Source organism: Clinocottus analis, unplaced genomic scaffold, assembly GCF_023055335.1.
Source record: "Clinocottus analis isolate CAN_PGR_092001 unplaced genomic scaffold, fCliAna1.0.p SCAF_35, whole genome shotgun sequence".
Lineage (NCBI taxonomy): Eukaryota > Metazoa > Chordata > Actinopteri > Perciformes > Cottidae > Clinocottus > Clinocottus analis.
Window position 1 is genome coordinate 1,437,595 of NW_027176098.1, and position 14,609 is coordinate 1,452,203.

Here is a 14,609-nt window from a genome sequence, read left to right on the forward strand (position 1 = left end):
TGGTACAAACAAATGACAAAGTGAACATTTAATTCCTCTGTAAAGTCCTCGTGTGATGATACACACTTTCAATCAGCTGTAAACTTTCTGTCGTTGGGAATACAAAGCGTGATTATGTCCATATAAACACTGGTGGTTTATTAATAAACAACACCAGCCACCGGGATGAGGTCTGGGCTCGTGAACGCTGGAGATCAAAGCGCTTCTCAAACGTTCCCCGTTTCCACTAAAAGCACTAACGACTCTGAAACGCCAATCCGGTAAACACATCAATCATAACGGCTGGTTATTAATATTTTGACCATAGTTTTTTTGGAATATATCATATCATGCATGCTGTGACGTTGTTTCCTGATTCATCGCTCAGCGTGCTCACGCAGCTGTGACGGCGTCCTACATCCCGCCGACCGAGTGAACCGGACTCCAGCGAACTTCTGGAAGCCTCGCAGACAAAACAAAACGCTCGTCTGATGACGGAAAAAGAATCCTGAACGAGACGAGGCTGAGATTAAGTTTTTCTAAATGTTGTTCAAGCCATCAGTTTTCAGCCTCAAATGTTCCCATCAAGTAAACATTAATAAATATGCATGACGGCAGAGAAGTGTTCAGAAATCAAGAAGGCAAAGACAAGCCAGGGACCTTTGTGCACGGACAGGAAGTACTGGATTATCTAAAGACTCAGAGATGATGCAGCATGACTAAAGGAAACGGTGTTAACATGGTAACAGCTTCAATGGTCAACCACATTAAAGAGCCATAGAACCTCCAATGGAGGTCTACAAACACAGAAAAACACCTACAGGGCCTCCAATACCTCTTCCATTACCTTTATAACCGCATGGAAGAGGCTGTAGAACCCCTTCAACGAGTGACTTAAGGTCAGGACACCTCAAAGTCCACTAGAACCACCTACAGGACGCATAGAAGTTACTGAAAGGGTGTTAGAACCACCTACAGGACGCATAGAAGTTACTGAAAGGGTGTTAGAACCACCTACAGGACGCATAGAAGTTACTGAAAGGGTGTTAGAACCACCTACAGGACGCATAGAAGTTACTGAAAGGGTGTTAGAACCACCTACAGGATGTATAGAAGTTACTCAAAGGGTGTTAGAACCACCTACAGGACGTTTAGAAGTTACTCAAAGGGTGTTAGAACCACCTACAGGACGTATAGAAGTTACTCAATGAGCCCTAGAACCACCTATAGGTTGTATAGAAGTTACTCAATGAGCCCTAGAACCACCTATAGGTTGTATAGAAGTTACTCAATGAGCCCTAGAACCACCTATAGGTTGTATAGAAGTTACTCAATGAGTGCTAGAACCACCTATAGGTTGTATAGAAGTTACTCAATGAGTGCTAGAACCATCTACAGGTCGTATAGAAGTTACTCAATGAGTGCTAGAACCATCTATAGGTCGTATAGAAGTTACTTAAAGGGTGCTAGAACCACCTACAGGACGTATAGAAGTTACTCAAAGGGTGCTAGAACCACCTACAGGACGTATAGAAGTTACTCAAAGGGTGTTAGAACCACCTATAGGTTGTATAGAAGTTACTCAATGAGTGCTAGAACCACCTATAGGTTGTATAGAAGTTACTCAATGAGTGCTAGAACCATCTACAGGTCGTATAGAAGTTACTCAATGAGTGCTAGAACCATCTATAGGTCGTATAGAAGTTACTTAAAGGGTGCTAGAACCACCTACAGGACGTATAGAAGTTACTCAAAGGGTGCTAGAACCACCTACAGGACGTATAGAAGTTACTCAAAGGGTGTTAGAACCACCTATAGGTTGTATAGAAGTTACTCAATGAGCCCTAAAACCACCTATAGGTTGTATAGAAGTTACTCAATGAGCCCTAGAACCACCTATAGGTTGTATAGAAGTTACTCAATGAGTGCTAGAACCACCTATAGGTTGTATAGAAGTTACTCAATGAGTGCTAGAACCATCTACAGGTCGTATAGAAGTTACTCAATGAGTGCTAGAACCATCTATAGGTCGTATAGAAGTTACTTAAAGGGTGCTAGAACCACCTACAGGACGTATAGAAGTTACTCAAAGGGTGCTAGAACCACCTACAGGACGTATAGAAGTTACTCAAAGGGTGTTAGAACCACCTATAGGTTGTATAGAAGTTACTCAATGAGTGCTAGAACCACCTATAGGTTGTATAGAAGTTACTCAATGAGTGCTAGAACCATCTACAGGTCGTATAGAAGTTACTCAATGAGTGCTAGAACCATCTATAGGTCGTATAGAAGTTACTTAAAGGGTGCTAGAACCACCTACAGGACGTATAGAAGTTACTCAAAGGGTGCTAGAACCACCTACAGGACGTATAGAAGTTACTCAAAGGGTGTTAGAACCACCTATAGGTTGTATAGAAGTTACTCAATGAGCCCTAAAACCACCTATAGGTTGTATAGAAGTTACTCAATGAGCCCTAGAACCACCTATAGGTTGTATAGAAGTTACTCAATGAGTGCTAGAACCATCTATAGGTCGTATAGAAGTTACTTAAAGGGTGCTAGAACCACTTACAGGACGTATAGAAGTTACTCAAAGGGTGCTAGAACCACCTACAGGACGTATAGAAGTTACTCAAAGGGTGTTAGAACCACCTATAGGATGTATAGAAATTACTCTACGAGTGCTAGAACCACCTATAGGTCGTATAGAAGTTACTCAATGAGCCCTAGAACCACCTATAGGTTGTATAGAAGTTACTCAATGAGCCCTAGAACCACCTATAGGACGTATAGAAGTTACTCAATGAGTGCTAGAACCACCTATAGGATGTATAGAAGTTGCTCTAGGAGCACCAGAACCACTTATAGGATGTATAGAAGTTACTTAACGAGTGCTAGAACCACCTATAGGATGTATAGAAGTTACTCAATGAGTGCTAGAACCACCTCCATGTTTTCAAGACCCTCAAAACTCGACCCGATGTTGTACTGTGCACAATGACGGAGCAGGACAATAAAATAAAAACCCCAGTAAGGGTTGAGTCTGGCGTTGCTCTGATGGGCCTACTGGTCCCGGCCCAGTCCTCATGGGTGTGATGCACAGCGGGACTTAGGCCAGTTTGGCTTGTTCAGCTGAATTCTATCTGCTCCTCCGTCCCATAAAACCTCCCTCCTGACGGGCAGCTCCACATCGACCCTCCCCCCTCCACATCCAGCCCACATTTTTCTTCCCTATGAGTATTAGTTTATTGAATAAGTGGCATCTGTTTTCCTGGCCCCGTCACCGTAAGGCGAGGTATTTCTCACTGACGCACAGCGTTGATTTATATGCCGCTCCGACTCTCCCCCCGCAAAATAAAAAAAAATAAAGCTAAGCAAAAAATTTCCAATAAATCCCCCCCCCCCCACTCACCCCCTGCTCTCCAATACACAAACACAAACACACACATCACTGCTCCTCTTCCTCCCTCCATGCTGTTTATAATTAAGTTGGCAGATGTTATACACACTCAGACACTTTTACACTCTCTTCACTCTCATCCACAAACTCCCACTTTCTGTCACACACAAATGGTGCGATGATGAGGCGTCCAGAGTGATACGTTATTAAACTAAATGACTGGCTGCTTCTGGAAAACTGCAACAACAGGCTTTAAAACTCGATTGCTGCGTCATGCTCACCACGGATGCTGTGATCTTTTGTCTCCAGTGGATGGTAAAGTATAATTGTGATTTCTTTTGAGCCATCACAAGTTATAGAAAACAATATTCTATGTAGATTGTATTGTAGAATAAATAAACCCTCAAATTGTTATGGATTGTTATGCTGTGTGAATGTGAATTACTTCAGTCGTGATGGGCAGGTGGCGCCTCTGCTCTCGGTGGTATTGAACGTGTGAATGATGACGTGAAGCGTTAAATCACTTTGAGTGGAACAACTGCAAAAGTAAAAAATCTCAAGGGCTGCAATATCCATCAATCCATCGATTATCTTGAACCGCCTCATCCTATTGGAGCCAATCACAGCTGACTTTGGGCTGGAAGGCGCGGTAAACCCTGACAGACAACCTCTCACACACCGACTGGCAACTTAGAGTCGACGATTGAGATAATGCACGTCTTTGCACCGTGGGAGGTTACTCAAGGAGTGCTAGAAGCACCTACAGGATGTATAGAAGTTACTCAATCACCTAGAGGAACCCAACACAAGCTCAATGAGTACTAGAACCACTTACAGGATGTATAGAAGTTACTCAACAAGTACTAGAACAACCTATAGGACACATAGAAGTTACTCAATAATTTAGAGGAACCCAACAAAACCTCAATACGTACTGGAACCACCTACAGGACATATAGAAGTTACTCAAAGGGTGCTAGAACCACCTACAGGACATATAGAAGTTACTCAAAGGGTGCTAGAACCACCTACAGGATGTATAGAAGTTACTCAATCACCTAGAGGAACCCAACAAAACCTCAATACGTACTGGAACCACTTACAGGACATATAGAAGTTACTCAAGGAGTGCTAGAACCACCTACAGGATGTATAGAAGTTACTCAATCACCTAGAGTAACCCAACACAAGCTCAATGAGTACTAGAACCACTTACAGGATGTATAGAAGTTACTCAATCACCTAGAGGAACCCAACACAAGCTCAATGAGTACTAGAACCACTTACAGGATGTATAGAAGTTACTCAAGTACTAGAACAACCTATAGGACACATAGAAGTTACTCAATAATTTAGAAGAACCCAACAAAACCTCAATACGTACTGGAACCTACAGGACATATAGAAGTTACTCAATGAGTACTAGAACCACTTACAGGACATATAGAAGTTACTCAACAAGTGCTAGAACAACCTATAGGATGTATAGAAGTTACTCAATCACCAAGAGGAACCCAACACAAGCTCAATAAGTACGAGAACCTACAGGACATATAGAAGTTACTCAAGGAGTGCTAGAACCACCTATAGGACGTATAGAAGTTACTCAATCACCTAGAGGAACCCAACACAAGCTCAATAAGTACGAGAACCACTTACAGGACGTAGATAAGTTAACCAACAAGTGCTAGAACCACCTATAGGATGTATAGAAGTTACTCAAAGGGTGCTAGAACCACCTACAGGACGTATAGAAGTTACTCAACGAGTGATAAAACGATCTACAAGACTTACATGACATGGCGGTTGAGTCAAGATTCTTGGAGAGTTTTTTTGCTCTCTTTCTGATCCGAGGGTCCAATGTCTCACCTGTCTGGGTTCTGCGGACAGACGTGCATCTGCAGCAGGATCCTCTGGGTGAAGGTCTTGAAGCACTGGCCGCACTTCCACAGGTGCCAGTCGCTGAAGTCGCTGCTGAGCTGGCTGGTGGAGGTCGGGCTCGCCAGGACCCGCTGGTTCTTTGAGCCCAGCTGGCCGTAGCTGATGTCCGACTGGACCCCGATGCCGACCTTGTCCAGGAGGGAGAAGTTCCTCGGGCAGGGGGAGTGGGGGAAGACCATGGAGCGCATGAGGGCGGCGGTGGGGGTGGAAGAGGAGGAAGACGAAGAGGAGGTGGGTTTGCCGTTCTTGCTGAAGGATTGAAGGGACTCCTGCCTGGTCATCGCTTCCACGACTGTGGCTGGGACATTTACTGGAGAGCAAACAAAAACAAAACAGAAAAGACAGAAATTATTTGCTTACGCAGGTGTTTTTGAGAAAGATTTTCACAATAAAAGTCCCCCGAAAGTAAGGCAAGACAACTGTGGGCCACGTCCAAGTTGGTGACTATTCATAACACAATAAATACTTTCCCCTAACACGCTGAGTAAGACTTCCAGAGCACACTCAGAGTCTCAGGATGCCCAGGAGGAGCTGGAGGTCGAGGCTGGGGAGAAGTCCAGCCTCTAACTATTTTTCTTTGGTCTCGTCTGTGTGCTGCGCTTCATGACAAAAAGAAAATTCAGATTATTTTGTTGTTGTTTTTCTACTGTTGTGATGGGAACAAGAGAGCCATCCACATTGTCCTAACTCAGGCCAGATCCGCCCGGCTAGCCCAGGGCCAACTGCAGCTCCTGGTTCCAGTGAATGGAATTATGGGTCTAGTTAGGCTGTTTGGAGTCTGTTCATTAGTACAGTTACAGTGACATGCTGTTCCTCTCTCTGTGACCACAGAAATGTTTCTCAAACTGTGGCCGAGGGCCCAAACGGGGCCCTCGTTCTCTGGTGGGGTCACCACATGATGAGTGAGTTTGCTTTTACTTGGATAAACCCACTACAGCGTTTACATGTACTACTTCTACTGCTAATGGAGCTGCTACTCATGATTTCAGCACCACCTCTTCCACGACAACCAAATTAACAATAACAGAGTCCAATTACTAGCATTAATACTTATGCTCTTCTGTCCGTCTGGCACAAATATACTCCTCAACTCCTTCTGAACACATCACTGCTGCTGCTACCAGAACATCTGGTATTCTTACTAGCATTACCACGACTAGTATTTCTAATGCTACCCCCTCTGATTGTACCAGTCTTAAGACATTAAAGTGCTTTCTTGCTTTATGCTTTCACACCTAATACTTCCTTTTCCCGAATCGAACCAAAGCAAAATTGTTCTTTTTACTCATTTAACATGTGGCTAGTTAGCGTGGCTAGTTAGCGTGCTACTTCCACCGTGCTTTCACGCTACACCGAGAACAGGAAATGAGCGAACCAGCTGCAGGCCGCTGTGTGCAAACGATCAGGGTTTTACTACCTTTCATCTCTCAACCACGCCAGAAAATGATGTGATGAACATTACATTCATAAAATTCATCGGTAGTTTACGAGTTCTCGTCACCAAAAAAAGGAAAAACTATACATGGTCCGCTTCCTGTGATGGTTTTTTGGTGGCGCTCACACCAGGACGATGAACCCCTTGAAGTAGGTTGTTTGATCCGTTCACACCGAACCAAACCAACGGCACCAAGAGGCCCAACGCACGAGGTTTGGGTCAAGCAGAGTAAACAAGTCAGCAAATGTTTAATCCAGTTTTGGTCTTTGTGCTCTTGCCCTTTGTGTCACATATTCTTCAGTTTTTGTGTGTTTCATGTAACTTCATTTCGTGTCACAAAGAACTTTGTGTCTCTTTCGATAAGTGCTTTCCAACAAAAAGAACTTGGAAGCCAGACGAACGCATAAGATGGATAGATTTGGGACACAAAAGTGTTGCTGGTCAAGTACAATGACATTAATAGGAAAAAATATATTGTATTAAAGTGTGTAAATCTGATTTTGGGGCGAACCAGCTGATGCCAGCTGTCCTCACTTGACCCGGAGTTCAGCCGCGTTGTGTTTCTGTGGTTCCACCAACTGACAGACCTGGACTCCATAACCCTTCATTATGTTGGAAATGACATCAAGAGGGCTTTTTTTCTTCTTTCATTATCCTGCTTAACTGGTTTTCTCTGGAAAGTGAATTATAATAAGGATATACTGTGTTTTACCCTCAGGGGTAATTCATATTTTTGGCGTGATCCATTGTCAGAAAGAAGATGGTTCTGACTTCCTGTCTCTCTGACAGCAGACGCACAAGTCAAGTCTCATCGAGCGAATGTCTTCCATGATCTCTTACAAAGTGCTTTCATTCCCAAAATCAACCAGACATTAAAACATGGGGGCAGACACGGTTGTTTTTGGAATATTAACTATTTTAACAGAGATTTAAAACAACAGTTTAATAGATAACAAACGTCTTACTTAAATGTTAAATAGTTTTGGCCTCAAACGAAAAAGAAAGACTTGTATTTCGTGGACGTTCCCACAGTGTTACATGACGGGGAAAACGCTGTTGAACTTGGATGTTGAGTTTGTTTTACGGCCCAGAAAAGCGTCAGCGACTCTGGACCCTCGTTGACCTCCAAGTGTTGGGTTTGTCTGTTTGTCTTTGGGCCCTCTGGGTCTCCTCCGTGGTGAGACTGAAGTGGTGTGAACTGGGATCAGATCAGCCGATGGCCCAACGGTGATAACTCCCAACTGACCTCCTGGTTCTGCTTTTATTGTGAAACTCCTGACCCTGAGACAGGAAGGTGTCCCTCCAGCTGATGACCTAAACATCCTCTGCGAGCAAAGAGACTCTCACAGCGAGTCGTCCTCTCAGACATCCGACTGACTGTCCAGCTTCAAGTGAGGACTTTTCAATAGGAATGTATTTCATCTTTGAGTGAAGAAGACTCGTGGGTCAGAACGGAAAAGGACTCGGCCTCCAACAGTCCACCGTGTCTTTGGGACCACTTGTCCTTCAAGGGACGGACATCATGAGGACTTTGAGGACACTTCAGTACTCTAATGGATTCTGCTTATCGGTTCAGGTCCTTATTGATACTCTTATCGGGTCTTTTTGACAGAGACAAAGAGACAGAGAGACAAAGAGACAAGAGACATAGCTATAGAGTCAAACAGACAGAGAGATGAAGAGACAAAGAGATAGAGAGACAAAAAGACAGATAGACAATGAGACAGAGACAATAGACGAAGAGACAAGAGGTATAGAGACAGACAAAGAGACACAGATAGAGACAGAGACAAGAGACAAAGAAACAGAACGATAACAAAACAAAGAGGCAAAGAACTAGAAGGACAGAAAGACAAAGAGAGAGAGAGACAATAGACAAAGAGACAGAAAGACAAAGAGACAGAGACAAGAGACAGACACAAAAAGACAGAAAGATAAAGAGATAAAGAGACACAAAGAGACAGAAAGATAAAGAGACAAAGAGACAGAGACAAAGAGACAAAAGACAAAGAGACAGAAAGATAAAGAGACAAAGAGACAGAGACAAAGAGACAAAAGACAAAGAGACACAAAGAGACAGAAAGATAAAGAGACAAAGAGACAGAGACAAAGAGACAATAGACAAAGAGACACAAAGAGACAGAAAGATAAAGAGACAAAGAGACAGAGACAAGAGACAGAAAGATAAAGAGACACAAAGAGACAGAAAGATGAAGAGACAAAGCGGCTCCGTTAACTTCTACAGAACCGATCCTCCAGTGTTCTTCTCGGGTCGTCCCGTGTGGACTCGGCCTCTCATGCCACAGAAGGTGTAGCTGACCCAGAGCACCAGCGCGGTGTGTTCGCTGCAGTCGGGTCATCGTGACCGTCCTCCATCCCTCATCAGCTCACCTCTGTCATCGGGCCACCGGGCTCCATTGATCCCCTAATAACCTTATGAGCAGATAATTACACCATCTGTAAGTTGCCCGGCGGCGTTATCGACGCCCGCGTTACGCGCCGCTCGCCAACACTTAATTCATTTTGCAACAAACGTCGCGGATACAAAAAAAAAAACGCGGGTCAATACGGTTTGAGCCGCTCGTGAGATGCATCATCCGAATGGGAGAATTATGCAGATGATGTTTGCAACATTGCAGCGTCCGAGCTTTCTCTCTTCATAAGAAAAGGGGGCGTGGCCTCTCCCGGAGGCGTGTGACCTGAATGCAAACTGACCTCAGAGACGAGGAAGACGAGTAAAGAGACAGAGAGACAAAGCGACGGAGAGACAGAAGACAATGCGTTTGAGTGCTCTGCACATTCTCACACACACACACACACACACACACACACACACACACACACACACACACACACACACACACACATATGGATGTGTTATTATATTATATTACATTGAGGTTAATGAACTGGAACTAAATGTGATAAAGTCGGCGTCAGCGCCGCTTTGTCTTCTTCTCTTTACCGTGAAGACATAAACAATGAGGAGAAGAGACAATGAAGACTCATGGAGTCAATGAGGCTTTAGAACAACAGGAATAACACTATGTCATGTCAACACACACACACACACACACACACACACACACACACACACACACTCCTCATCACTCTTTTCTACTCCTCACCTCGCCGGAAAAGAGAGGATGCAGGAAGAGGAGGAGGACGTGGAGTTTGAGAAGAGGAGGAAGAGGAGGAAAGAGAAAGGAAGAGGAGAGAAAGGAGGAAGAGGAGGGGAGGAAGAAGAGAGAGTAAGGAGGAAGAGAAGGAGAGGAACATGTTGTTGTTGTCAGGCGGCAGAGCTGTGCTGCGGAGCGTCAAGCCGGCAGCTGTGATTGGATGCAGCGTGCAGGAGTAAACAACCACAGGGTGTGTGTGTGTGTGTGTGTGTGTGTGTGTGTGTGTGTGTGTGTGTGCGTGTGTGCGTGTAACTGTCACTTTCTAAAGTTATGGTTCCAGATAGAGTTTCTGTCTTCATGTTCGTGTCTCTGAGTTTAAATCAGAAACAGGAACTTGTTCCTCTCGTCGTCTTCAGAGTCTGTTCCCTTCAACATTAATACCTGTGTAGAATTATTCATAATCAATTGTGTGTGTGTGTGTGTGTGTGTGTGTGTGTGTGTGTGTGTGTGTGTGTCTTCTTGCATGTAAACGTTGTGACCAAAAACTAAATTGTTTATATAAATCCGCTAGAAAAAGAAGGAAATAAATGTCCCGAACATGAACGATGACGTCATCGACGATTACACATTTGTAACTCATAAATCAACGAGGCGTAAAGGAGCTGATCTCCTTCAGGTGGCGGGAGAAAAGAAATCATGTTTTAAATGATCCGTTTATCAGAATGTCCAACAGGTCCTCACAAGGTGCAACAGGTCCTCACATGGCGGGTTAAACCGGTGTGTGTGTGTGTGTGTGTGTGTGTGTGTGTGTGTGTGTGTGTGTGTGTGTGTGTGTGTGTGACGATGTCGTGCAGACGAATCTCTCGTCTGTAAAACGAACGTCTGCAATCAGAGAGATCTGCTGGGACCGGCTCCTAATTCAATTCACTCCATTTAGATCCCGCAGATTAAAACTCTGCTTCGTGTGTTGCTTTTTTTTTCGGTTTTGGTAAGAAAACAAAATAAAAGAGAAAAATGTCAAAGTTGTTTTTTCTTCCCCTCCCGTCTGTCACGTCCTCCACAAACAGTTTGGAAGGAAAAGACATAAACAAGCCGAGTGAGCAGAAAACTGGACGAGACGTAAACACCGGGGGCAGAAACACACAAAAATCCTTTTTTTTTACGAGGACATAAACGTCACATCAGAACGAGGGACACAAACAACCCGACTCGGCGATTTTGTAAAATATTATTTTAAGTTTGTTTGTTTTAAGTCTGATTATTGAGACGAAGGAGATTCCTGAACAGCTGAATGTTTTTACAGGTTACGGTTAAAGTAAATGAAGAAAAGCTTTAATTACCAGTCCAATTTTTAAAAATGATCGTAAAATACTTAGTTTTAGGAAATTATCGTGTAATATTTAGTTTTATCAAAAGATCGTAGAATAAGTATTTTTCAGAAAATAAAAATATTTTTTGGAAGAGATCGGGAGAAAAAATAATTTTCAGAAAAGATTGTGATTTTTTTTTTTGTAAAAGATTGTGAAATACTTAGTTTTACAAAAATATCATGAAATGTGTATTTTTCAGAAAATATTGTGAAATATTGAATTTTCAGAAAAGATCGTGAATTTTTTTTTCAGAAAAGATTGTGAAATAGTTTTCGGAAAATATCGTGAAATACTTAGTTTTAGAAAAAGATCGTCAAAAACATTGTTTCAGAAAAATTTCATAAAATATTTATTTTTCAGAAAAGATTGTGAAATAGTTAGTTTTAGGAAAATATCGCGAAATATTTTTTTTTCATAAAAGATCGTAAAATATTTATTTTTCCAAAAAAAATCTTGTAATAGTTTTCTAAAAAGACTTTTTAAGTTTTTAGGAAAAGTTCGTAAAAAACAGTTTTAAGAAAATAATCGTGAAATATTTATTTTTCAGAAAAGATCGTGAAATATTTATTTTTCCCCAAAAAATCGTGTAATAGTTTTCTGAAAAGATTTTAAATTTTTTTTAGGAAAAGATCGTAAAAAAACAAAGTTTTAAGAAAATAATCGTGAAATATTTATTTTTCAGAAAAGATCGTGAAATAGTTTTAGGAAAAGATAAAAACATAGTTTCAGGAAAACTTTTTAAAAAGCATCAAAGCTCAGGACTCACAGTTCTCGTCCTGAGCGACGCACTGCAGCGGGATGCCGAAGAAGGAGGTGTAGGAGTCGTTGTACCAGACCAGCAGCTCGGTGCCTCGGGGGATGTCCATGCACGCCCGGTAGAAGATGCAGGACCTGCAGCAGCAACACGGACACTGTTACCACCTCGTGGACGTTATCAACGTGCAATAAAAACAATAACCTGAATGGAAATAAGATCCATAAGCAGTCGGCTCGGTGAGAAGATGCAGAACAGGACTGAAGATGAACTCATGCTTCAGATAGCAGGACAATAAAAACATGTATTCTTATAAAAACAACGTGTTTTAGCTTGAAAATACTTCCTTTACTTATTCAAGAAAACCAGTAACACAAAAAAAACAATCTGAATAAACAATCTCTGACTCTGTGACAGATGACATGAAGTACTGCCGTCACCAGGTTTCATTCTCCTTTTAGTCACCAGAAGCTTTTTATTCACGGTTGATCTCTTTAAAACAGTTGCTAAATGCTAAATTGTCTCTCATAGCCTCCGTTAAATGTTCCTGGAGTCTGACATCATCATCGTCGTCTTCATCCTTCACTGCTGAGTAGCTCAGCGCTCTGCGGTGACTCTGTCCAGGTCGGACTTTGGAAACGTTTCCCTTTCGTCTGATAACGGCCGTCTGGTTTCGCCCTTCTGACCGAGCCCGAATGATTTATGGGAAATATCTGGTGTCTCTCCGCCGCTCCGAGCCGCCGACGCCCGCGACGGCGTTGAAATACGCCGCCGGTGAGTCGGCGAGGTCCGGGTCACTGAAACAACAGCGCGTCCGCCCAAAAACCTCAAAGACCATCACTCTAACCACGAGGGCCGAGGCCACGCTCGACCCGCGGCTCCACATCCAGCGCCAACGTGTTTCAAAAACCAGTTCCCACAGGGTTTTTTATTCGGACGGAGAGGTCACAGGTTCGACTCCCATGTTTTCACTGCCAAAGTGTCTTCGAGCCAGAGGACTAATTACTCTTTGAGACACTTAAAGTGGGAAAAGAAATGATTAACCACGACTTTAATGTCCAGTTCATTCAAAGCACATCGAGTTTCCTCACATGAGAAACAGAAATAAAGAAGTTTGACTTCACGTCAGTAAAACGACTCGTGACGCAACTGAAGCTCAACTTCAGACACAGAATATGTTTTATGTCAGACAATAAATACACAAACAATCATACAGATGACGAGTAGTGATTATAGATTCCTGCAGTTACTTTTAGATTGATTTCTAGATTTGATCCATTTATGTGAGAAACTTTCTGCAGCGAGAAAATCTGTCAGAATTTAGACAACTTGAGTTTTAGAAAAAGATCGTGAAATATTTAGTGTTCAGAAAAGATCGTGAAATAGTTACTTTTCAGAAAAAATTGTGAAAATCATAATTTTGGGAAAATATCGTAAAATATTACGTTTTCGGGAAAAAGATCGTAAAATACTTAGTTTTCGAAAAATATCATAAAATATTTAGTTTTTTGGAAAAAAGATCGTAAAACACTTAGTTTTTGGAAAAGATCGTGAAATATTTAGTTTTCAGAAAAGATCGTCAAATAGTTTTTGGAAAAAATCGTGAAAATCATAGTTTTAGGAAAATATCGTGAAATATTACGTTTTCGGGAAAAAGGGTAAAATATTTAGTTTTTTGGAAAAAAGATCGTAAAACACTTTAGTTTTCGGAAAAGTCTGTTGCTGTGAATGCTGCATGAGCAGCCTGCTTTGTGACACCAAAGAACAACAACACACAAACACACCAGACGCGTTTGAGAGCTGCAGGAAGTTTGAACTCTGCACGTTGTTGACAATCACAAAACTCTCCAAACTCAGAGTTCATGTTTACTCGTCTTTGTTTGTTTTGTAAAATATAGAAGTGACATCTTTCCTCCCGACTGCAGGCGTTAAAGCTCCTTTAAGGAAACGATTACTGTCGCGCACATAACTCACATTATGGAATTAAAGTTAATAATAGTGAATCAAAGTACAGATAAAGATCAGAAACGTTTGAGAGCAGTTAGTTCAGAGAGTTGAACTGAGCCGGCTGAAGATCTGTGTGTGTGTGTGTGTGTGTGTGTGTGTGTGTGTGTGTGTTTTTGCTTTATTAATTCTTTCCACACCGGGGGAGGGGTGTGGTGGTGCTGGAACCATGTGAAAACACAGCCAGGAGGGACCAGGCCATAAATCAAACATACCCAATGACCTCCCAGGATAAAGACAGGGGGGGGGGGGGTCTAACACTTGTATGTATTTAAAACAAACGCATGAGTTTAATACACACTCTCTGCTACATCCAGGCGAGGCTGCGCTATAAATCAAACGCACCCAACAGGCTCTCCCAGGTATGAAAAACAAAGACCCCCGCTGTCGGCTGGAACCCGACCAGTGGGACGCGGCGCCGGCAGCGCTCTGATCTTTTCTTCTGTTTTCACACTAGCAAAAAAAAAATATCTTCATGATCAGCTGTTAAATCATAAGGTGACCGTACGAGCGGCGCCAGGTTATGAATCAAACAACACAAACACCTTTCAGGGCGCAACAACGGGTCCAAACGCTCACAAGGCCTCAACCCGAGCGCCGTTCTCTG

The 14,609-nt window shown here is 42.6% G+C and overlaps 1 protein-coding gene across 1 annotated transcript in view; it reads right to left on the reverse strand.

Moving 5' to 3' along the window:
• Positions 1–14,609, reverse strand: part of prdm6 (PR domain containing 6) — a 101,820-nt gene that overhangs the window by 12,522 nt on the left and 74,689 nt on the right. Inside the window, exons 5-6 of the mRNA XM_068596213.1 lie at positions 12,011–12,135; positions 5,249–5,630 (exon numbers count right to left, since the gene is read on the reverse strand). Coding sequence (XP_068452314.1) covers positions 5,249–5,630; positions 12,011–12,135 — 507 coding nt within the window. The remainder of the gene's footprint in view (positions 1–5,248; positions 5,631–12,010; positions 12,136–14,609) is intronic.